At 40.3% G+C, this 25,820-nt stretch overlaps 1 protein-coding gene and 2 long non-coding RNA genes across 8 annotated transcripts in view; 1 reads left to right on the forward strand and 2 right to left on the reverse strand.

Moving 5' to 3' along the window:
* Nucleotides 1–3,682: 3,682 nt before the first annotated feature.
* Nucleotides 3,683–7,029, reverse strand: LOC147830676 (uncharacterized). The gene is made up of 2 exons (XR_015449249.1): nt 6,836–7,029; nt 3,683–3,872 (listed from the first exon to the last, which is right to left on the reverse strand). It is a non-coding gene; the product is annotated as an uncharacterized LOC147830676 (long non-coding RNA).
* A 1,515-nt stretch (nt 7,030–8,544) lies between these two features.
* The window catches only part of LOC110349926 (uncharacterized), a 41,666-nt gene continuing 24,390 nt past the window's right edge, over nt 8,545–25,820 (reverse strand). The window contains exons 1-4 of one of the 4 annotated variants that reach the window (XR_015449235.1): nt 20,263–21,037; nt 19,639–19,690; nt 15,278–15,402; nt 8,546–9,512 (exon numbers count right to left, since the gene is read on the reverse strand). This is a non-coding gene — a long non-coding RNA (uncharacterized LOC110349926). Of the gene's footprint in view, nt 9,513–15,277; nt 15,403–16,145; nt 17,492–19,638; nt 19,691–20,262; nt 21,038–25,820 lie in introns of those variants that run through there. The other 3 variants (XR_015449238.1, XR_015449236.1, XR_015449239.1) reach the window with 3 other exon arrangements.
* LOC101715800 (liver carboxylesterase 1) overlaps nt 14,447–25,820 on the forward strand; it is a 32,155-nt gene continuing 20,781 nt past the window's right edge. The window contains exons 1-4 of one of the 3 annotated variants that reach the window (XM_087206340.1): nt 14,447–14,689; nt 17,488–17,695; nt 22,863–23,001; nt 25,430–25,563. In XM_087206340.1, the coding sequence (XP_087062466.1) occupies nt 14,635–14,689; nt 17,488–17,695; nt 22,863–23,001; nt 25,430–25,563 (536 nt within the window). In that variant the 5' untranslated portion in view covers nt 14,447–14,634. The remainder of the gene's footprint in view (nt 14,690–17,487; nt 17,696–22,862; nt 23,002–25,429; nt 25,564–25,820) is intronic. The other 2 variants (XM_087206336.1, XM_087206346.1) reach the window with 2 other exon arrangements.

Below are 25,820 nucleotides of genomic sequence, written 5' to 3' on the forward strand. Positions count from 1 at the left end.
CCAGACAGAGGTAGAAAATTGGACATACAAATAAGCGAGACATATAGAACTCCAAATAGCCATGATCAAAAAAATCTACATCTAGACATATAATAGTCAAGATCCCAGAAACCCAACAGAAAAACAAAATCCTACAAGCACTTAGAGAAAAGAAACAAATCACCTACAAAGGAAAGCCCATCAGAATCACAGCAGACTTCTGAACACAAACCCTCAAATCCAGGAGAGCCTGAAGTGAAATATTTCAGGCCCTAAAAGAAAATAACTTCCAACCTAGATTGTTGTATCCTGCAAAATTATCTTTCAAAATCAATGGAGAAATTAAATACTCCCATGACAAAGAACACCTGAGAAATTTCAGTGGGGCTAGGGGTGTCTGGCGCCCTTGCCACTGGCTCTGCTGGCGTCGGGGTGGTGTTACACTCCTATGCCAAATTATCCAACCAGTTGATTAATGCTGTTCAAGCTCTCTCCAACACTCTTACAGATATACAAGATCAGATCGATTCTCTGGCTGAGGTGGTCCTTCAAAATAGAAGGGGCCTGGACCTCCTCACAGCGAAACAAGGAGGGATTTACATAGCCCTAAATGAACATTGTTGTTTCTATGCCAATAAATCTGAGATCGTCAGGAAAAAATTCGCGAACTTCAGGAAGATCTAAACAGACAACAACAAGAATTCTCCCAAAATCCCCTCTGGACTGGCCTCAATGGTTTCCTCCCTTATCTCCTCCCTTTGCTGGGACCCTTATTGGGTTTACTTCTGCTCATTTCCTTGGGGCCCATAATATACAACAAAATCATGGCCTTCCTTAGAGCCCGGGTAGAGACAATAAAAACAGTGCCCATACAGGTCTACTATAATAGATTGGCAGTGGCTGACCAGGACGAATGTCGGACCATCGATTAGGTCCTTGCCGTGGCAAAGTGTTCTCGCCCCACCTGGTGAGAGGGCTGGCAAGCCAATGACAGGCAACTGAGCAAGTGTGCCATGCTGTGAAAAGGCCCTCGTGAGCCGCCTAAGACAGGTGCCAGAGCTTTATTTCCCTGGTTAACCGATGACGGGTAAGGTGCACGGTGCAGACACATGTTGCTCTGACCCAAGACAGGCTCAGCCCCCGCAGGCTTGGCTCTCCTGACGCCTTTCTTATAATTATAATTTTAAAGGGAGGACCTGTGGGGGGCCTTGCCCCCCCGCTAGAACTCTTGAGTGCCTTTTACGGACATATCCGGGCCTGCTGCAAATCTACCCGGCAACAAGGAAGTAGCCCCAGTACCCTCCTCTTGCTCCTCCCCTCTAGCCCTACGGTATATATGTTGTAGCAGCTTCCGCAATAAACGAGACTTGATCAGAAACCTGTCTTGTCTCCATCTCTCGTGTCCCCCGTCCCCTCTCATCCTCGCTCCCCCTCTAGGGTCTCCGTTGACTTACCCGCGGGCCGGGACACCCTTGTGTATCTCCCAGTCTCCAGCAAGGGGCAACATTGTAACAGGCAAATGGGCTTTTTTTCATGGGCTCCTGGACTTTTGGTGATGAGATATTGTAGAACTCAGACAAAACAGAAACCATTCTAAATTGTTCAATTAGAAACCAAGGTCATATGTTTTGTCTGAACATAGATGTAAAAATCCCCAATAAGATACTGGCAAATAGAATGCAGCAAATCATCAAAAAGATTATACACATTGATGAAATAGGATTCATACAAGGAATGCAGGGATGGTTCAACATATGCAAATCAATAAGTGTAATACACCTCATTAACAGAAGCAAGCACAAAACCATGAGATCATCTCAAAAGATACAGAAAAAGCATTTGACAAAGTCCAATATCCATGCATGACAAAAATCCTAATGAAAATTGGAATAGAAGGTCTATGACTCAATCTGATAAAAGCCATCTATAACAAACCAATAGCCAACATCATATTAAATAAAGAAAAACTGAATTCTTCCACTCTACAATTAGGGACAAGACAAGGATGCCCACTATTATCACTCCTGTTCAATATACTTCTCAAAATAGTAGCCAGAGCAATTGGACAAGAGAAAGAAATAAAAGGAATATGGATAGGAAAGGAAGAAGTTAATGATAAATTATCATTATTTGCTGATAATATGATATTATACATAGAAGACCCAAAAAAACCCCACCAAAAGTCTCCTGGAACTAATAGCAAAATTTAGTATCACAGCAGGATACTAAATCAACAATAAAAAATCAATAGCTTTCCTGTACACCAATAACAAACTCACCAGGAGAGAAACTAGGGAAACAACATCTTTCACAATACCATGAAGAAAAATGAAATACTTAGGAATCAATCTAACCAAGGAAGAGAAAGACCTCTACAATGAAGACCTTCCTTCCTAAAAAAAAGGAAATGGAACAGGATATCAGAAAATGGAAGCACATCACCTGTTCTTGGATGGTCAGAACCAATATAGTGAAAATGATTATACTTCCAAAACTGCCTTACAAATTTAATGCAATCCCAATCAAAATACCAAGAGCATTCCTCACAGATGTAGAGAAAATAATCCTAAAATTCATATGGTACTAGAAGAGACCTAGAACACCAAAAGCAGTTCTGGGCAACAAAGGACATGGCAGAGGCATCACAACTCCTGATGGGAAGTTATATTAAAAAGCTACAGTGATAAAAGTGGAAACTTTATTGCCCATTACCTGAAATGGCTAATCTCACAGAGCAGGGGCTATGGCCTGGCCTTTTCTCTTTTCTAGTTTTGTATTTTCTGGGCAAGTTTCTAAAGAGCTCCAGATAAAGGCATGAATGAGGCCCTCCTCTCAGTGTTCCCTGTTTCTTCTTTTCTGTTGAGTGTGCTTTGAACTCTGGACCTTTCTTCCAATTCTGAAACCCAATGTTCCTCCCTCCCAATTTCTGGTCTGAGCTCCAGGTCTTCACTCCCAGGAAAATTCCCCCCATCAGAGATGGGGAAAAAGAGGATTCAGGCTCAGGTGTTGTAGTTGGGATACTGACCTGCCTGGTGTTAACCCACATGACCCAACTTTAGATGAAGCTCCCTTCTTGTAGCTGGGATACCTCCTCTTCAGGCTTCATGTGGGTTAAAAATGTACCTCTTTTCTTTTGAGGGGAGGAAAAGTAGGGAGATGAAAACCTACACAATGAACTTGCCACTCAACTGTGTCAGAAAAGAAATGCAAGCAGATTCTAATACTGATGAAATGTTAGTGTTTGCTGTGCTCCCTGGATGGGTTTGAGCTCAATACTGGACTGAAGGGATTGGTAATGGAGAACGAGCAACTGGGGAGGGGAACCAATGATCCATAGTAAGCTTATTTATATCAATTTTGTCTCCTATATTAAATGAGAATTTCTAATGTCTGGTGCAAATATTAAGTTTTAAATTGCATACAATGCTCATATAGGAAAGTGTGGGTATATGTAGTTGGATTTATATGAAATACATACATATGTATATTGTCTTGATGAATTTTTGCAATTTGCACCCAGGTAGAAAACAGAGTATTATCAGCATCCCAGAAATTGTCCTGAGATCAGTACCATGCCCTGGACACTGCCCCCTCCCTACTTAATTGCCCACAATGGTATGTATTAATCTGGCTCTTGGAAGAATGTATTAGGCTTTCCACTTTTATGTTTTATATTAAATGAAGAACATACTCTTGCTCCTGATTCTTTCTATTAACATCATATTTATGAGATCCCCTTCTATGTTTTACATGGTAATAGTCAGCTCCTGGTCAGTGTGTAAAGTCCTTTCTGTGGACACGAGCCATCATTTGTCCATTCCACAGCAGGTGAGCCTTTGGATGCCGTGTGAATCTCTTCAGATGACCATAACAGATTAGCACAGGCAGCATGGCTAAAAGGATACAAATTCAGTTAGCATAGGGCTGGCATCTAGGGATTCCATACCAAAGTTCCAGCTGATTTGATTCCTGGTGAGGACTCCCTTGTGTGTGCTGGACTTTTCATTTGTTGGCCCATAATATGGCTTTTATGTGTGTGCATTTTTGTGTGTGGAGAGAGGAGAGGAGTGTTTTTACATCTATTCTTCTTTTCAGGACATCAAATAAATGTGACTTGACTAGGATTCTCCATAAATGTCCTATTTCTGAATACACTCACATTGGGTGTTCAAGCTTCAACATAGAAATTTAAAGAGTGGCATAATTCAATCTATTATAAATAGACTCAGTTTGAGGGTTGTTACAAACAATATTGCCATGAATACTCTAGAACTTGTCTTTTTTTTGAGACAGAATCTCTCAAAATAGCCCAGGCTGGCCTTGAACTTCTAGGGGTCCTCCTACCTCAGCATCTTTGGCATTAGAATTACAGGTGTGCACTACCATTCCTGTATAGAACCTGTCTTTTAATGACTGCATACATACATGCACTTCTCCTATATTTGTACATAAATATGGCTTTGCTGGTTATAAAGCTTCTATATTTTTTTTGAGAAATTAGACACATTTATTGCTAAATAGATGCACATTGAGGCTATCCGCTTAAGTGCAATAAATAAGACACACATGTGTAAACACTGCATAGTTTCTCTAGAGTGAGAAACTGAAAGTGTAAATAAGGACTAACAAGTACAATAGATAATGTGAAATAGGAAGGAAAGGGACAAAGGGGAAGTGTTGTGGGAAGGAAAGAAGGTAATGGAATTAATATGAGAAAATGAAAAAAAGGAAACAAAATCTTTGTAAATAATTAAGGATGGAGGGGTTGAAGGGAGGGGAAGGGAAGAGGGAAATAATAAGACCCAAGAGAATTTATAAACGTGCAAATTTCCAACGATGAATATTATTATATTGTATATCTAAACTGTAACAAAATGGATATACATTTGAAGAAAATTGCCATGCAGTTCTGCTGCAAAGAAAGGGCCTGGAGAGTTGTCAAATTGTCCTAAGAAGAACTTGACATTAGAAGCCAAATACACTACTCACAATTGATTCTGCAGGTTGCACTGCACCTTTTTTTCAAACTGTCTCCTGGTATCAGCTCTCCCATACAAGGCAAAGGAAGTGGATGACATAAACTGCACTTACTCCTCATGGAAAGCAGCTAGTACACATGCAGTATGGCAATCACCTCCACTAAGGAAGTGACATGAAACATTACCCATTTCACAGTCTGCCTCTCTGCACTGAATGTTTTGTAGTGCATCTCTATGAAACCTGCACTGTGAGTTGCACTTTTGTTTAGAAATTTCCATCCATTGACATTATACTACAAAGCATCTGTGATAAACCAGTATGGTACAGGCAAAGAAACAAACCAGAAAACCAGTGGAACAAATTACAAGATACATAAATAACTCCAGATACAGTCAGCCACCTCATCTTTGACAAAGAAGCCAAACACCCTCACTGGTGGAAATATAGATTCTTTAATAAATGGTCCTGGCCAAGTTGGGTTTCAAGTTGCCAAAGAATAAAACTAGACCTATATCTCTCACCATGCACTAAACTAAAATCAAAATGGATTAAAGATCTAAATAGTACAACAGAAATCCTGAACCAGCTGGAACAGAGATTAGGTAAAACTCTTGAAGACAGTGGTTAAGGAAAAGAATCTATGAACAAAACAAGAGTTACCCATGACATAGCAGAAACAGCCAACAAGTGGGATCTCTTCTTACTAAAAAGCTTCTGTCCAACAAGTGAAACCCCTAGCAGTGTGAAAAGAGAACACACAATGTGGGAAAAAATGTTCAGCAGCAGTCTGACAGACAAAGGACTTCTATTGTGAATCTCTAAAGAATTTCAAAAAATCAGACCTCCCAAATTGAAAGGCTGAATCCAAAAATGACATCTGAAATGAACAGACATGCCTCGCACAAAGAACTAGAAATAGCCAATAAACATATGAAAAAATGTTCATGATCACTGGTCATTCGAGAGTTCCAATTGAATACAATGCTGAGATCCCACCTCACCTCAGAAAGAATGGCTGCTATCAAGAAATCAACCAATAACAAATGCTGGCAGTGCTGTAGGGAAAGAGGAGTACTGCTCCACTGCTGGTGCAAGTATAGAGTGGTGAAACCACTGTGGAAATCAGTACAGAAGCACCTCAATGTAGTAGGACTAGATTTCCCATTTGACTTAGCTCTTCACCTGCTATGTATTTCCACATAGGATTAAAAAATCATACCACAGTGATATATGTGCACTCATATTCATAGCAGCACACTTTGTAATAGCTAAGACTTGGAAACAGCCCAAATGCCCATTAACTTGAGACTGGGTAAAGAAAATGTGTGGTTTTTTTTTTTTTTTTTTTTTTTTATCAAATGGACTACAACTGAGGCCTAAAAAATGAGAAATTAGACAAATTTATTCCTAAATAGATGCACATTGAGGCTATACACTTAAAAGAAATACATAAGATGCACATGTGTCAATACTGAAGAGTTTGTCTACAGTGAGAAACCAAAAGTGTAAATAAGGACTAAATAGTACAATAGATAATGTGAAATAGGAAGAAAAGTGGATAATGGGAAGCGTTGTGGAAAGGAAAGAAGGTAATGGAATTAATATGAGAAAACGAAAAAAAGGAAAAAAAATCTTTGTAAGGATGGAGGGGTTGAAGGGAGGGCAGGGAAGAGGAAAACAATAAGAATCGAGAGAGTATATAAAAGTACAAATTTCCAATGATGAATGTTAGTATATTGAATACCTAAAATGTACCAATAAATGGGTATATATTTTTAAAAATTTCCATGCAGTTCTACTGCAAATAAAAGGCCTGGAGAGTTGTCAAATTTGTCCTAAGAAGAACTTGACATTAGAAGCCAAACACACTACTCACAGTGATTCTTCAGGTTGAAATGCACTTTTCTTTCAAACATTGTTCTGATATCAGCTCTCCCATACAAGGCAAAGGAAGTGGATGACATAAACTGCACTTACTCTTCAGGGAAAGCAGCTAGCACTCTTGCAGTATGGCAATCACCTCCACTAAGGAAGTTATTTGAAGCACTAGTCATTTCACAGTGTGCCTCTCTGGACTGCCGATATGTGTAGCATATCTCTATGAAGCCTGTACTCTGCATGGCACTTTGGTTTAGAAAATGCCGTGCACTTGTGCTGCCAAGAAAGGGCCTGGAGTGGCGTCAACTTTGTCCTAAGAAGAACTTGAGGTTAGAAGCCAAAAACACTTTTCAGAATGGTTCTGCAGTTTGAAAACCAATATTCATTCAAACATTCTCCTGGCACCAGCACTCCCATACAAGACAGGGGAAGTCAATAACATAAAGTGCACACACTTCTCAGGATAGCAACTAGCACTTTGTAGTATGGCAACAAGTTCTACTCTAGAAATGTTATGAAACACTAGTTATTTCAAAATCTGCCTCTTTGCACTGCCAATTGGTGCAACACATCTCTAAGAGGCCTGTACTGTGAATCACACTTGAGCCTAGAAATTGCCATTCAGTCCTGCTGCAAAGAAAGGGCCTAGAGAGCTGTAAATTTTGTCCTCATAAGAACTTGACGTTTTAAGTCAAACAAATATCTCAGAATGGTTCTCGTGTTTGGAGAGCAGTTTTCATTAAAATATTCTCTTGGTATTAGCTCTCCAATGCAAGATAATGGAAGGAGATTACATAAAGTGGAGTTGCTTCTCAGGAAAGCACCTAGAATTCCTGTACCATGGCATTGAATTCCACTCTGGAAATGATGTTAAACACTAGTTATTTCAATGTGTACCTCTCTGCAGTGCTTATTTGTGCAGCACATCTCTATTTGACCTGCACTGTGAATCACACTTCGGTTTAGATAGTGCCATGAAGTTCTGTTGCAGAGAAAGGGCCTGGGGAACTGGAAACTTAGTTCTAAGTAGAAATTGAGTTTAGAAGCCAAACACACTATTCAGAAAAGTTCTGAAGTTTAAGTGCAGTTTCCATTCTAATATTCTCCTGGCAACATCTCTCCCATACAGGTCAATGGAAGGGGATGACAAAAAGTACAGTTACTTCTACGGGAAAGTAGCTAGCATTACTTCAATTTGGCAATCAATTCCCCTCTGGATGTGATATGGAACACTAGTCATTTCAAAATCTGCCTCTCTGCACTGCCAATTTGTGCAGAACATCACTAGGAGGCCTGTACTGTGAATCACACTTCGGCCTAGAAAATGCCATGCAGTTCTGCTGCAAAGAAAGGGCCTGGAGAACTGGTAACATTGTCCTAAGATGAACTTGAGGTTAGAAGCCAAACACACTATTCAGAAAGGTTCGGCAGTTTGAACTGGACTTTTCTTATGAACATGCTCCTGGCACTAGCTCTTCCATACAATTCAATGGGAGGGAACGACATAAAGTGCATTGAATTTTCAGGGAAAGCCACTAGCACTCTTGCAGTACAGCAATCAATTCCACTAAGGAGTGATATGAAACACTCTTCATTTCAGTCTGCCTTTCTGCGCTGATTGTTTGTGTAGCACATCTCTATGAAGCCTGTAATGTGAATTGCATTTTGGCTTAGAAATTGCCATGCACTGACACTCTACTACAAAACATCTGTGATAAAAACAGCACAGTACTGGCAAAGAAACAGAGCAAAAGACCAGTGGAACAAATTAAGAGATGCAGAATCAACTCCAGACACACTCAGCCAGCTCATCTTTGACAAAGGAGCCAAACACCATCACTGGTGGAAAGATGGACTCTTTAATAAAGCTTCTATATGTTAACATTAGCAGATACTCCAAAATTTTTTCCAATATAGTTGTACCAACTTGTACTACCATCATCAGAGAAAGAATCGCGTTGCATTGTTTGTAATACATAGTGTTTTCAGAAAAATTGCTTCACTTTGATGCTTATTCATGACTTTATGATTCCTTGATGACTTTGGGTTGTGCAATGATTTATAGACAGTCATTTTCCCCAAATAAGTCTCTCAGTGAGGACAAGAGGATCATTGATGGTTTGTTGGTAATATAAGAGCCAGAATAGCCTGATCTATTTCTGTGAACACAAGTTAGGTGACCAAGAATGGACTCCATTAAGGTCCTCTTTACTGCATCCACATCATTGACCTTACAAATTGCTCCCTTTTACCCTTTTATCTTTGGTCAGAAATCACGTTGTATCGATCCCTGTGAAGGACCTCATGATGTTCAGATGTAAATAGGTGACCAGAGTATCAGGGGTCATTCCAGTTAGTTATGTAAGGTTGAAAGGCAGAGAGCCTTGGGAAAATTTTGCCTGGGATGGATCTCAAAGGGCAGGACTGCATTCTTCATAGGTCTAGGTGAGGTATGTAACTAGCCCCCATCTTTTAGGTCTATATTACTGTTCAGTGCAGGAATTATGTTGTGTCTTCATTTTGTCCTCATATTTGCTTGAGGTTTTCTTCCTTCTCGTTGACTTCCACATCCTCTGTTCTAAAAACAGTTCTCATTGCTCTGTCTTCCTTCCAGTTTCCCAAGTGCTGTTGTCTTCTCTGCATCTGTTTGAATATTTAACTTTATTTTTCTGTCACTTTAGAAGAATTAGCAGAAAGGAAAAAAGTTTTATGATCTCCTTTCTTTAACAGAAAATGATAAATTGCTTTTCTCAAAAACAAAAATTTATAACCAATACTTACTACATTTTTGATATCGATAGTGCATCCTATAGTAAGAAGATTTAATAGTTTGCATTTTTACTATTTTTGGTCATTCTGATATTTCAGATTTTTACTATTATAAACTTCACTGAGGTGAATATCTGATACATTCTTTTTTGGGATTTCCCAGAATTATTCTTAGAAAACTGTGTTTTGTAAACTTTGGTTTTATTATTCTTCAGGCAGAGCCAGGCCAATAGACCAGGAGCTGATTGCTCTTGTAAGAGAGTTTGTTACTCACTGTTGCCCAAGACAAGGAACACTTCAGGGCCTATGGAAAAGGAGTCACATGCAGAAACACTCAGTTCAGTCATCAAGTTGTGGTCTAGTGATAGAGACAAGAACTGTTTTGTGGCACCCATGTGAGGAAGAGACAGGGTGAGCTGGCACAGGCACTGGAGTGATTAGGATAGGGGGTTAGTGGTTCATCATGTGTGAAAGCAATAAAGACAGTGGTTGTGGATGCAGACTCTGGATGGGTTATTCCGCCTATAGAAGATCTGGCCACAGCTAAGTGACTGGTGGTCTCTGGGAATAAACTTAGGTCATCAAGGGTTCAGATGTCAAAGGAATAGTAGAGAAATTAAATAAGAGAGATAATACAACTAGCTAGAGCAAAGACAATCTCTCTGTTCAGCAAGAGGATACATTTCAAGTTTTAGGATATCCAAAACAAACATGTTTTCTCATACACTTGTCAATGTTTGAAACTGCTATTGAAGTAATCATATTATAATGGGTGTTGGTTTGATAGGAACAATTGGGGCTTCTGCTCTGAATTTTCATGACTTGGTGTCCATTTCTTGATCTGTCAAGATAATATTTTGGCTAAGAAGGATGCCCACTATCACGACTCCTCTTCAATATTGTTCTGGAAACATTGGCCACAACAATTAGAAAAGAGAAAGAAAAAAAAGGAATAAAGATAGGAAAGGAAAAATCTAAAGTGTCCTTATTTGCTGATGATATAATTTACATAGAAGACCCAAAAAAACTCAGTCAAAAGTCTCCTAGACCTAATTGACAGATTCAGTAGAGTAGCTGGATATAAGGTCAACACTCAAAAAACAATAGCTTTCTTATACACAAATAGCAGACTCATTGAGAGAGAAACTGGGGAAATAATTCCTTTTACAATCTAGGAATCAATCTAACAAAGGAAGCGAAAGACCTCTACACTGAAAATTACAGGACTTTGAAAAAGGAGATTGAGGAGGATATAAGAAAATGGAAAGACATCCCTTGCTCCTGGGTAGGAAGAACCAATATAGTGAAAATGGCCATACTTCCAAAACTATTATATAGATTTAATGCAATGCCCATTGAAATTCCAAAAATATGTTCCACAGAACTAGAGAAAACAATCCAAAATTTGATTTGGAAGTAGAAGAGACCTAGAATAGCAAAAGCAATTCTAGGCAACAGAGACATGGTTGAGGGTATCACAATCCCCAACTTGAAATTATACTACAAAGCTACCGTGATAAAAACAGCATAGTACTGGCACAGAAACAGACCCAAGGATCAGTGGAATAGATTAGAAGATGCAGAAACAACTCCAGACATACTCAGCCACCTTATCTTTGACAAAAGAGCCAACTGCCCTCACTGGAGGAAAAAAATAGCCTATTTAATAACTGGTGTTTGAAAAACTAGAAATCAACCTGCTAAAGATGAAAACTGGACCTGTATCTATCACCATGCACTAAACTAAGATCAAAGTGGATTAACGATCTAAATATTAAAACAGAAACACTAAAGTTGCTGGAAGATAATTTAGGTAGAACTCTTGAAGACGTTGGCATAGGAAAAGACTTTATGAACAAAACCTCAGTAGCATGGAAACTAGCACAGAGAATCAACATCTAGGATCTCATCTTATTAAAAAGCTTCTGCACTGCAAGAGAAAGCACCAGCAGAGCTAAAAGAAAACCTACAGTGTGGGAAAAAATTTTAAGAGTTGTACCTCTGACAAAGTTCTACTTTCTAGAATATATAAAGAATTGAAATAGATCAGACCCCCGAAATTCAAAGACCCAATTCAAAAATGGGCATCTGAAATGAACAGACATTTCTCAGACAAAGAAGTGAAAGCAGCAAATAAGCACATGAAGAAATGTTCAGCATCACTGGTCATTCGAGAGATGCAGATGAAAACACTGAGATTCCATCTCACCCAAGAAAGAATGGCTGCTATCAAGTAATCAACCAATAACAAATGCTGGCGGCGGTGTGGAAAGAAAGCAACCCTTCTTCATTGTTGGTGGTAGTTCAGACTGGTGCTACCAGTGGAAATCAGTATGGAGATACCTCAAACAACTAGGGCTAGAGGTCCCTTTTGACCCAGCTATTCCCTTGCTGGGTATCTTCCCCAAAGAATTAAAAGAATCACACCCCAGCGATATATGTGCACCCATGTTTATAGCGGCGTAGTTTGTAATAGCTAAAACTTGGAAACAGCCCAAGTGCCCATCAACTGGAAACTGGATAAAGAAGATGTGGTTTTTCCATAAAATGGAGTACTACTCAGCCATAAAGAATGAGAAACTAGAGACGTTTATAGCTAAATGGATGCACATTGAGAAGATACTCTTAAGTAAAATAAATAGGACACACATGTACAAATATCAAATAGTTTCTCTAGTGTGAGGAACTGAAAGTGTAAATAAGGACTAAAAGGTATAATAGATAATGTGACATAGGAAGAAAAGGGACAATGGGGAGGGGGAAGTGGGAGGGGTAGGGGAAAGGAAATAAGGGAATGGAATTAACATGAGAAAATGAAAAAAAGGAAACAAAGTCTTTGTAAATAGGGAGGGATGGAGGGATTGAAGGGAGGGCAGGGGAAGGGGGAAAATAAGAACAAAGAGAGTATGTAAAGGTGCAAATTTCTAATGATGAATATTATTATATTACACACCTAAAATGTACCAATAAAAGGATATTAAAAATGCTTCATTTTGTAAGTCATTTATTATTTTGTAAATGACATTTTGTCATTTACATATAATAAAATTTACCTTTTAAAACTTAACATTCAGGTGTTTATAGTATATTCAAAAAGATCTTAGACATTACCACTACCTAATCCCAGAACATTTTTACCACTCTGAAAAGAAACCTCATAGCATTAGCAGTCATTTCCCATGGCCACTCAGCACCTCTGTTTGTATCTCCTAGCAGGCACACAGTTATGTTTTGTCTCTCTTGCTTTGACTTTTCTAAAATTTTATATGAATGGAATCATGCATCCTATCACCTTCTGTGCCTGGCTTATTTCATGTAGTACAAGTTTACAAGTTTCACTTACACTGAAGCATGTTGTTCTTCAGAAAGGTCTCATGTGAGAACCAGCAAGAGGAGTAGCTCATCTGAAAGAATTTATATAGCAGGCCTATGGGAGGAGGTGTTTGTCATGCATAGTGGGATATATAGGCAAGTGAAAAAAAGAAAAAAGAAAAGGGAGCAAAGGAGTCCTGTTGCAGAGCTAAACCCAGGAATGTTAAGGAGCACTGAGTTTGGAGGAATGCCTCAGGGCAGGGATAAGTAATATTGTCAGGTGGTAGAGAATATCTTTTGAATAATATCTGCCACATGCAAAATGTCTGCACATGCAAAATATCTTGCATATGTTTTAAAATCTAACTGACAGGAGGAAAGTGAATCTCTCTATATGCAAAGATCAGGCTTTTAAGAAAATGCATGATATGTTCTACCTTAGGGTTATAAGGATAAGTCTGGTAAGATTATTTACCATAGAGGTGTGGAGAAAAAGAAGAGGCAATAAATAGTAAAAGTGCAGAAGTCAAGCAATGAAGGTCTTGGTGAGAAATCACTCATGGGAGAACACTGCAATCAGAAACCGTGAGCATGACAATAATGGCCACTGTCTATGCAGTGGATATTAGTGACTTCCCTGTGAGGCCATCTGCATGGTCTTGTTCCAGTTAGAAAATTTAGGGACATCACTCACACTTCACACCCTGTTCATCAGCAAGTCCTGTCAGTTCTTCCTTCAAATACATCCAGGCTCCACTCACAGGTCTGTAAAAGGCAAGGCATACTGGGGCTGCTGCCCTTGGAAGAGTTTAATATAAAGCTAATGAGATTCTAGTTAGTCCCCAAAGAATGAGTTGCTTTAAAAGAGTAGGCCTGTCCTTGACTCTCCCTCCACATACACACATTTGTCTTGTCAACTACCCATAGAGCTCCTTGAGAGGAGGGACCAGTATTGAAGTCAGCTGTGTGTCCACCATGCCATTTTTTTAAATGCTTGAAAAATGAATAAATAAATGGGCGATGGCTGGGTAATCAGATCTGAAGATGTGATGCAAGGCTGGACATTGGCAGAAATTTTGCAGTACTAATTTAAGCATTGCAGAAGGGACTTGATGAAATTTAAGATTTCCTCCAAACTTGACAGTCTAGAAATCTGAGATACTATCCCAGGGAAGGTAAAACATGTGTTCTAATCTCCCAGCTCAGTATCTCTGGGACTATGAGATGCTGTAAAATTTTTCAAGTTGTACTGTGGACCCCAGGCCAAAGTTTCACTGTACCTTAAGTCATCCTCCTGCTGGTGATTATTTTTTTATTTTGAAAATTTTTTGCTAGTGCCTATTTTGAGAGGCTCACAGTTTATTGTGATATGAGTCATACAAGGAGAAAATCCTTATATAAGAAGTTGTTGGACTAGTTTGTGGCAAACTGTAACCTAAGTGTAGAGTCCAGACTGTTCAAATAAAGGTTTCATTGAACTCTGTAGGGGCAACTGTTCAGATTAAAGAGAACAAACTCTGGAAGGGTGGAGCATGAGAGTCCAAAGGGAAAGCCTAGGAGAGCTTTATAAGAAGAATAACTTTTCTATTATTTTAGATTGTACAAATAGGCTGGCTGGGTGAGATTCACAGAAACATCTTCTGTTCTTGGGGAGGACAAGTCCCTCCTTTTATACCAGCACAGAGACTTCCTTGGCTCCCAAGCTGTTGTCCTTCCATGATGTGGCTCTATGGTCTGTTTTTGGCATCTCTTGCTACTTGTTTGTCTCAGGGTGAGTATTTTGGAAAGAAAAACATCTAGAGACAGGGGATACTTTCAGGAATCCAAGTTTTGAGCAGATGTGGGTGGAGATGCCACAGAGAAAGGGCAGGACAGTACATTCCTGAGGGGCACTCACTCTGGAGATAGACTTGTAGCACTCATATCACAGATTTTGGTGTGGACACACTGAGACACAGTGGGTGGTGGCTTAGGGGTAGCACTCTGAGCTTCCAGAGCTCACAGCCAGTGCAGAAGTGCAATGAACTAACCTCATGACTCATATCTGAGAATTAAGAGAGCTCAATTTTCATTTTTACTCCGAATCTGGCTATATCATTTAAAGAGTAATTTCATGAGTTGTGCGTCCTTAAGTGAGATATCTAACTTTGTTGTGCCTAAGTCACTCATCTTTAGAGTAAGGATGTCAGTAGAATCTACCTCAGTGTTCTATAGTGTGGATGAAAGGGATTGTTGCTTCTAAAGGACTTTGGATGGAAAGGGAGAATGGAGTTGAATTAAAATCGAGTATATTCACAGAAAATCTGAAGTATAGTCAGACCAACACATCAAGTCCCTGCAAAGTTAGTTCGTAACTTACAGCTACCATAGGAAGGAAATTGTCAATGTGGTGGAGGGGTGTGACATAAGGAGAAGCATCCAGGTCAGTCAGAAGGGATGAGAGCAGGAGGCTCCTGCAGGCCAGGGTCTTTATCCAGGTTTCATCTGGAAGAAAGAGGTGAAGCAGGGTTAGCAGGTATAGGATTAGCTAGTTTGAGTGCCTTTAGAAAACTTTGAGGTAAATGGGCTGCCCTTGATTTCTGGTACCTGGAACTGTCTGATTAGGGCAATTAGTTGGTGGCCCAAGATATGAAACTATATTACAGGAGGAAGTTGGGAGGGGTTCTGATTGGTTGTATAAGGCCTTACAGGTGAGAGCATTGGAATAGAAATTAAGTTTTTGGTTAATACAGATCTATAATGAGGGCTTTCAACATACATTTGTACCATTTGGTAGGTGGAGAAATTGAGACTCACAGGAACATGTATCCTCCCAAGGGTATGTGGAAAATCATGTCCTGGTCTCACTGGGTCCTGAATCCAAATAATTCTCAAGTGTAAGTGTCCTGAGATCAATAGCATCAATTGTATTTTATCTTCCTTCTGGCTATATAAGACTTTAAGAGAAATGGAATGAGTGAAAGGCAGAGAAAGGACCTAAACTTGGAATGGAACTGTTCTTTACTGCCGGTCACCCTGGTGACCATTCTTACAGACCATGCCTAGCAATTTGTGCTTAGACTTTACCCTCCTTAACCTCTTTGAAGCATTCTGCACTCCACTCAGCCCCTCCTCCTCTCTCTTGGTGCCAAGGCACTGTGCCCTTCTCCTGCCACCATGCTGGTGGGTGAGCTCAGTCTCAGCTGCAGCTGTCTCTACTTTATTCTCAGCTCATTCTCTTCTCTCACCTGTGTCTGCAGTGAGGTCACATGCACACCCATGCTGCACACCTTCACCTTCAGATGGATACCTCTACCACCTTTCACCACTTCCTTAAAGTCTCATGATAGCTTCATCCTATGGCATCTTCTTAACAGGATTCTCACTGAGTCTGTTTATGGAGCCAGCATCATACACCTGCTCTTTCTTCTCTTTTTCTTTAAGGCATCCACATCTGGGCAGGGACCAAGTACTCCACAATTCTTCATGTACATCTTCCTTTTTCTTCAAAACATTTTTCTCCTAATTACTAAAAGGGATCTATGTGTGGTGCAGAAACATTGGGAAGCTAAAGTAATAAAGAACTCCACAATGCCACTACCCATGGACATCTCGATATATTTACTTCCCAGGAAGTACATCTTGCTGTGATTGATAATAATTAGCAATAAACTAAAGCAGAACAAAAAGAAGCAAGAGCTTTGCTCTTAGCAAGATGTCCCAAGTTTCTCTCCCCGTAGAAAGACTTGCTCAGGACACCAGAGGATGATTATAGAAGTTTATTGTGTCCTTTACTGTAGAACTGTTCCTGTTGCTCATTTGTCCTCTAGATAAAATTGGATTCCTTAGCCTATCTTTCAAGGCCATCCCTGACACACCTGCTCATTCCAGGATTATCTTCCATTCCTCATAGACTCCATCTGGTGGTATTCATAAGCTGCTTACTCCTTCCAAGCCAGGTCCTGTATGTTACCTTCTCTGAGCCTCTGCATATTCTCTCCTCTGCCTTTTATACATTCCCATGCTGTGTTGTGTTATTCACTAGTCCTTGGCAGTAAATCCCAGCTCCTCTGTACCAATGAATTACTCACTCTTTATTCCAATGCCTAGACACCTTTCTGATTGCTCTACGAGGACACAGTCTTTTTCTCCCTGTGTTAAGTCTCCTCTGTCTGTGGCTCCTTCTCCCCACAAGGTTGGCTTTCTTGAAAGCAGAGACCCCTTCTTATGCATCCTTTCACCCATCATGCAGATCAGCACCAGGATCCTAATGGATATGTGCTTCCAAGGCAAGGGCTGAATGTTGTGTTCATTCCCAGTGGCTCTCCTTTGTGTAGAGGCTTTTGTCTGGGTGCTTGCCTATTGTCTGTTCTAATTTTCTCCACTGTTCATCTCTTTGAGTTAGAAAGAACAGTTTTCCTCCTCTTCATTTTCCTTAGAAGAAATTGATCTTAGTTGGTTTAATGGAAACATTCCTAGTAGTTTTAAGTGACTTATTCAAGCTCAAATGCCTAGGAAGTGGCAAAATCCACCTAGAATCAATGTCTAACCTCACCCTTTTGATGTGCCCTCTTTTCTTATCATGTCCAGCAGCTCACCCATCCTCACCACCTGTGGTGGACACTGTGTATGGCAAAGTCCTGGGGAAGTATGAGAGCCTGGAAGGATTTGCACAGCCAGTGGCCATTTTCCTGGGAGTCCCTTTTGCCAAACCCCCTCTTGGATCCCTGAGGTTTGCTCCTCCACAGCCACCAGAGCCATGGAGCTTCGTGAAGAACACCACCTCCAGTCCTCCTATGTAAGCCAGTGGGGTTGTGTTTGGCCTCTTCAAGGGAGATGTTTGTCTTAGGGTGATGCAGGAGGAGTCAGAGCATCCAATGATTGGCTTGTATTTTGTTCTAGAATTCTCTAGAATAATGTAGAATCTTGGAAACATTTCCCCAGTTTCACTATTTTGTGATGCTCTTAGTCATTAACACTTGTTATATTCCAGGCAAGATCCAGATTCCGGCAAAATGTTAGTGAACAACACAAAAGCCCCTCCCATCATGGAGCTTGTACCTAGCAGGGGGAGAAAGACTAAATAATATGCAAATTAATAATCAATTAGGTGCTATATGAGAATGTGCTAAGAGTTTTGGAAATAAGTAATGGGGCAGTGAAGGAGAGGACAAGTAATGATGGTATCTATTCTCCTATCTTAAGCCTTTGTATGACTGAGAGTGGAGTGCATGAAGGAATGCTGTGGGTGTGGGTGATTTGGAGTTTACTTTGCAAGTTCTCACTCCCAAGTGTGTCCAGCTGGCTGTTCCCTCACATGTTCAGCAATGATTGCTATGTTCCAGTCACCTTGTTTAGCTGAGAAAAAAAATCTTAACCTATCAAAAAATCTTAATCTATCAAATTGGCCTTACAGCTACCCCCAGGGCACCTCAGATAAATAAAAGTTTCAGTTCAGATTTATTCATATCTTCAGGAAAATGTTACTGAAAATTTCCAGGATCCAGATTTCTTGCTGTTTGCTTTCCTTTTCCTTTGAGAATAAAATTCATTGTTTATACTTCCTGACTGCAATTGCAATCCTTACATAATCCAGAACTCTTAGGAAATACAGAGATAAGCAAAGATAAGAAAAAGTCAATAATTCACAATTAAACCACTGAGAATTGTTTTCAGTATTTGAGATCTTCTTTTCTATCTTTTATTTATTGCATTCTTCCTCCCTTGATAACAGATAATACGTACAGATTGAATGACTATTTTGTACTTTTATAAGTATAGTATCCATTAACATCACCCCTGAATTTAATAACATCATTAAATCCAGAATTGACATGGAATTTATTTACTTCTATTTCTTCCTTGCTATTATTAAGTAATCTTTGATATTCTGATATTATAATGCATTCATTAATACATTTGGATAATTTTGAAGAAATGATATTTATGAGACAAGGTGTATGAAACTTTGGTGTAATTTCCTCCAGAAATATTCCACTGATATTTGAAAACTTCCACCCAAAAGATTGTTTGCAATGATTCAGCTTATAGAAATTATTTATTTCACTATTGGATAAAGAAAACGATAGTGTAAGGATCATAACAATTATAAATACATTTTAAAATTTTTTGCTTTTAATGACAATGAAGTTAGACTCTTCTTGCTTTTTTGACCCTTGAATTTCTACCTTGATGAACATTAAGCCCCTTACTCTTGATTAACTGGGAACATTTCTACAGGATGGAAATCAAAAGTCATCTCTGCTGGCTCCACTTCTGTTATTTTTCTTTCATTATCAGAAAATTTATAAAAGCTGTGACAAACCACATCATTACACAAAGTTGAACTTCTACACATCAACATTTTTAAAATTTTATTTTAAAAATATGTAATTTACAACATTATTAAAAATGTGAAGGATTTGAGAATAAATATTTTGTAGTGAATGTACAAATTCTATGTGGAAAATTATAACATTTTTATAAAATATTATAGACTATTATAGAAGTATTTTATAAAATATAGAAGACAACCACTAGTTTTTAGGTAAAATTAATATGAGTATCACTTTTCAGATATATAGGTTTTGTTGAGAAACAGGTTGAGCTGCGAATGATCCATGCATTTTCTTGAAGAGAATGATCTCTCTCTTCTAGATATAACATAATAAATAAGGGTAATTTAAATAATTGACAAAAGGTAGAACAGGGCCACCTATAAAAAGTACAGAAATAACTCACCTGTATGTAGAAACTTAATTCATGAAACACTCACTGCAGATAGAAGGATGAGCTTGGAGAGAGAGAGGAAAACTGTTACTTCTACTATTACTACTACTACTACTAAGACTACTACTACTACTACTACTACTACTAGAAACTTTGAGTAACTTTATAGGAAAAATATTTAATTTTGCATGAATTAAAAATATAAATGTGAAAGGTGAAGCTATAAAATTCTAGAAGTCAGAATAGAATAAAAACGTATTAACCCCTTGGGGGAAATATTTATTAAAGAAGGCAAAATAAGTTATAGAGTCCTATTCTTGATGACCCACTTCCTTCCCTTCTACACTTTCCAGATTACATAGCTTTGCTTTACTAGGTGCCACTTCTTTTCCTGTTGTATTTCTGATTGCCCCAAAGCTGATATGCACTGTACCTTCCTTGCCAGCTCTGGAAATCTTCATTCTGATCAAGTTAAAGAGATGATTTCATTATGTCTTGGAATGCAGTTAGCTCCCTTCATCCTGGGTCTATTTTATATTGTAGAAGTCAGTGGCACTTTTTCAATATATTGTTTCAATTTATGAGCTGTTTTCAAGCCATCTTGAAAGAAACTGCACAGTACGTGATAGTACTTACAAAATTCTGCAGCACTTCCACACACTTTTGGCTCTTGATTTCATCAGAACGAATTAGATGTTCATACATATGGAGCTCATAGAGAGGCCTTTGCTTCTGCATGTCTTCTGCAATCTTGGCTCCACTTATCTCTGGGCATATCACCCCATGTTATTTCGAATGCTCTCATTTCTCCTTCTCAATTTTTGGAAACTTTATCTCATAATCTTTCCAGACTTAGTCAAATGGTTTCTTGAAATCGCCTTTGATTCCCTTTAGGTCTCTTTCTAACAAGAATTCCAAGGTGAAGGTCACATTGTGGCTCAGAGCCTGGAGCAGATTTTTTTGGACAGTTCCTTTGTTAGAGCAGAAAACTTGACAAAAGCAGGGCCAAGATCTTAAACAATTACTTGCAAACTTATCAAAAACTTGTGAATGGTTTTCTGCATTTAGTATGTGGTCTTGGCCAGAATTATATATTGTTTGTACAGATTTCTTCACTTTCTCTAAGGCTGTTCTATCTTGGTCTGGAGACATTTGCATCAGTGTGACAGTGTTCTGGCAGCTGTGCAGCCGCCTGGTGATGCTGGACAAGGTGGAAGAGTTGTAGTCCTGTATGATTTTCATGATGAACTAATTCTGAGATAGATATTTGTCAGGCATCCTGGTACCAGACCATTTTTAGAGGGCTTTATCCTGGAGAAGAGCTCAAGAACTAATTTCTGCTGGTGTTCTCATTTTCTTCTGCACCCCGGGGCAGGCAGCACTAGTTCTGAGGGCTTCAGAGCTGATCCCACTGAGGCCATCTCTGGGGACTCTGGGGTCCAGCATCTGCTGGTCTTGGAGGAGGTGAGTCTCCCAGATCCAGGGCTGCACCTGAGAGTGTGGACCTAAATGCAGATGGAGAGTGACTATGAGATCTCTTGGATGTGAGTTATAGGTAAGTGTTGGAGCCAGACATTAAGAGAAAGGATACTGGGGTTACTGGGTAGCAGCATGTAGTCCAGAAAAGAGACAAGGAACAGTAACAAGACCCTTGATGCTGCCTGTATCCTGAGCTTTAGCAGCATTCAGTGTGCTTTTGCCAGGAGACATAGGGCAGAAGAACTTGGCAGACAAGGGGCCAAACACATTGCTAATCCTGTGCAAGGTTCTGGACGGTCATGAGGGTGGCTTCTGGAGTGGAGGCTGTGAGTTGATGGGCAAAAGCCACCACTCTGTCCTCATTAAATGGTCGGGCATTCTGCACAATGAACACCATGGCCAGCATGGAGGGTGGCGAGGCTGCATCACTGGAGTCTCCATCCAGTGTTAGGAGTAGGGTTAGGGGTAGGATGAGGGTTAGAGTTTGAGTTTCCTGGACATTCCTATGCTGGAGGTGGCTCCCAGGTCCAGGCCTCAGGCAAGCAGTACCCTAAGCAGGGCTCATGTTGGCCAAGTCAGGCCACCTCTCTCAAGTGGGGAGCAGTGGTGCAGGCCATCTGGGCCATGTGCCACTACCTGTACCCCACACAGTTGGTAGAGGAACAGTACGGTTACCTGTCAGGGCCCCAGAGAAGCCTCCATGGATCCTGCTGCACGTTTCCTTTCCTTTCTGACTCATGGCAGAACCATCTCAGGCCTGTTTCTGCAACTTGACAGCTATGCCACACTCACACCTGAGATCCGCAATTGGCTCTTGTCCATCGTGAGTGCAGCAATGCCTGTCTGGTTCTATCAAGATCTTAGAATGTTCCTTACAAGGTACTTGAAAATAAGAGCACAAGACAGCATGAATCTTCCTGTCTGTGTGACCTTGGCAGGTTCTCTAAACTCTTTGTTCCTCAGTTTCCTCATATATAAAATGCTGACAATAACAGAGTTCATCTGGCGATGATCTAAGGCTTAAATGAGGTAGTTCATAAGAGCTTAATTCAGAGCCTGGAACACAGGGACTACTCAGTACATGTTACCAATTTGAATCTGTGTTCTATAATGGAGAATTCTTGTCAGGGAAGCAGATAGATGGATGAATCTTAGCTTAGTGGGTATGTGAGACCCTTAGAGAAAGCACTTTCCTCACTTGGCCCTGCCTGATGGGGGCCCAGAGCAGAAAGGAATTCATTTAAGGTCACCCAGCACATCTGGTGACCTGAGACAAGCATGAAATGCGGTACTCTTGAGATTGTCTTCAAAAATGCTTGCTAAGGATGAAGGTCTGATATTTAGGAAAGTTCTGCTGGGTGATGGAGATCAACCAAGGACTCGAACATGGTTACTTGGTGGAGGGCCAGAGTCACCTGGCAGTTCAGCAGCGACTGGGGCTGTACTGGGAATGCAGGAAATGTCATGGACCAGGGCCAATCAGTGTATGTGGAGCCTCCTTTACCTGAACAAGAAACTCTTCAATGCTCTGAAGGGGAGAAGCTCTATGTGCTTCTCACTCTACATGGTCTGGGGGACTTCAGAAATTCCCAGAGTTCCCATCAGGGCCTCTAGAATGTTTCCTTCTAGATGTAATTCTTCCATTCCAGTGATAGCATCTCCATTTATAAAACTAAACTTCCCAGTGGAACGTCAGGGCCCAAGTGACCCTTGGAGTTTCCTTCTGGTTGAAATTTGTGTTTTTTCTTCCCTGTCAGGTGCTCCCAAGATCCAGCAGTAGGGCAGATGGAGTCAGACTTCGCGAAAATCAAAGAACACACTCTCATATATTCTGAAGACTGTCTGTACCTAAATATTTATACTCCTGCTGACTTGACTAGGAAAACTAGGCTGCCGGTAAGCTTGGGAACCACTTGGTGAGACTGATGAGTTCTAGCATCTAGATCATCCACTACATGGATGGTGGTAAAGGCAGCTTGGAACAAAAACATTATAGGCCAGGACAGATTCAGGGATTCAGAGCTTTCTTTGATTTGAGGAAATGAAAGTTTCCTTTTCCTAGTTCTCTTAATTTTCTCAGGCCTTGGAGGGAGAATTATGTTCATCTGGAATGTACACCTTAGATTTTCCAAGTTTGTCATACTAATAAAAGGACAAAAATGATTACACTTAGTTACTAGCTTCAGAACCTCTCCCTCTGTCCATCTAAGATTTAATTTTCAAAAAAGTTAGAGCTGGAGGGAAACTTTGAGAAAATTGAACAACCTGAGTTTCTTTACATATAGGAAAACTGAGACAGATCAGAGAAGGTCAGTCACATGACAGGGAAAGCAACAGAAGACTGTCTTCTGATCTTGAAACCAGTGCTCTTTGACATGGACTAGGAAAGGAAGCACACTGGCTGGGTTTCTACACACACTACCCATGACAACTTTCACTGTGCAGTGAGAACAGTCACTATCCCATGTCTGAGGTGTTGGTTCAGTAACAAACAATTTCTTGTCTTTGGCCACCAATCTGAGATTTTATCATCGCTCCCTAATTGCCTTTGGCACTAGCTCATGTTCCAGTGAGTCAGCATTTCACAAACAAATGAAGGGTTAGAGTTCAGGCAGGCTGCAGATGCAGAGCATGGAGTGGGGAAGAACAGGCTGGAAAAGAAAGGACAGGAGGACTGTTGTCACAACCCATCCTGTTTTCCAAAATCATCCTGCACGGGTCCCAGAAATTGTGTAGGAAGGTGCGACCTGGGGACAGGAAGTTGGTCCTGTATGGGCATTGTAAGGCACAAAGAAGTGGGACAAAATTTCCCTCAATCACTCATTCACTCATTCATTCATTGATTCATTGACTCACTCCCTCATTCACTCAGTCTTCTCTTTTGTACTCAGTGTTTCTTGAGGATTGGGAAAAGGAGAAACATAAAACAATGCCAGCCATAACCAGACAGATCTTGCCTTCGAGGATCTTGCATCTCAGCTGCACAGACACACTGTAATTTCTCAGCCTATCATTGCTAATCAGCTCTAGGACTCAGCCTTCACTTAATGATCTTGACTCAGTCCCTGCCTTGGAGATATTCTGGAATCAGAGGTCAAAAAGAAACAGGGGCTTCAGGAGATAGGAAGCAGGAGGCCCTGCAGCTATGGACAGACACAAATTGTAGAGCTAGAGTCCTCCTTTGACTGGCATATGGCCTTGAGCAACTTCTTAATTTCTCTCAGCCTCTGTTTCTTCCAATACAATAACAGCTATGAATATTCAATGACAACTGTCCAACTTTAGCTCATGTCTGGGCCTGTTCATACACCAGCACTGATGAACACAAGTAAGAAGTGACTTTCTATGGTGTGGCCATGGGTTGCAGCCAATGGGCAAGGCCAACACCTGAGTGCTGGGGCCATACTACATGGTGAACTTATTGGCTATGGCAGCTTGTGCAAATGACATGCTTCAGTTTTTCTATCTGTAATATGGGAAAATAGTAGTTTTTGGCTCAGGAATAGGTTATTTAAAAGTGCTCAGTACAGTACCTAGTATAGAGTTATTTTTATTGGTGATTTTATATTTTATTAGAAAAATTATTACAATATTGTTATTATTTTATGCTGTCCCAGGCCTTCCTTCAGTGCAAACTCTTGAAATTCAGCAACTATGATTATGAACTGTTGCATCCTCTCTCATCCTCAATTCTGACCACAATCCCTAGCACATAGTAGGCTCTCAGATATGTTAGTCAAATCATTGAAGACTTCATGAAGGAAATAGATGTGGTGCGGGCACAGGAGGGTGGCGGATTTGGGTGGAGAGGAGGCAGAGAGCAGGACTATAAGGAAGGCTCACTGCCCAGGGAACGTGTGCACCTTGAGAGAATCAATCTTGCACACCAATTTAATCCCCTCCCCCCAAAAAGTAAACTGAGGTGAAGCTGAAATACATAGTCTGCCCATGATCATGTCATCTGGATGAATGATCCAGGCATGAGTTTGATGCAGTGTTGGGGAGAACCTGACATTCATGGCTTTTGCTTTTCCCATGGTGATGTTCTGTTTGAAGAGCTTTGGGAGGATGTAGCAAATAAGATCTGGGTCAAAAGGAGGGGTACCAAGGTATACCCCATCTCAGAGTGGGGAAGTGTACTGGTACACAGGAGGTAGAGTTGTGGAGAATAAAGGCTGTCTTGCAAACTTACTTACTGGGCACTGTGAAATTTGGGCGATGGCCTCCTTGAGTCACAAGTGGGACCAGGCAACCAAACAAGACAACCACTGAGGTCCTTCCCAATTCTGCTTCCTGTAAGCAGTGTGGATGTGTCTTTGCCCAGGTGCTGGTGTGGATCCATGGAGGTGGTCTGATCGGGGGTGGAGCATCAATCTACAATGGGCTGACCCTCTCTGCCCATGAAAATATGGTGGTGGTTAACATTCAGTACCGTCTAGGAATCTGGGGATTCTTCAGGTAAGATGTTAGACTCTTATCTATACATATTAGCTTCTGTGTTGATGTGTTCTCTGTTAACATGATGAAGTAACTGACACTGGATAATTCATTTTATTTTTTTTTTTTGGTACCAGGGATAGAACTTGGGACCTTGGGCCTGTGAGGCTGGCCACGGAACTACTGAGCTAAATCTCCAGCCTTGCATAATTACTTTAAAGGAACAAATTTATTTGGTTCAGTCCAACCTCAAGGGTTTCATTTGATTAGTCTATGGT

The sequence above is a fragment of the Heterocephalus glaber genome, unplaced genomic scaffold, assembly GCF_053883595.1.
Source record: "Heterocephalus glaber isolate CG9 unplaced genomic scaffold, H.glaber_assembly_v1.0 deba00000071, whole genome shotgun sequence".
NCBI lineage: Eukaryota > Metazoa > Chordata > Mammalia > Rodentia > Bathyergidae > Heterocephalus > Heterocephalus glaber.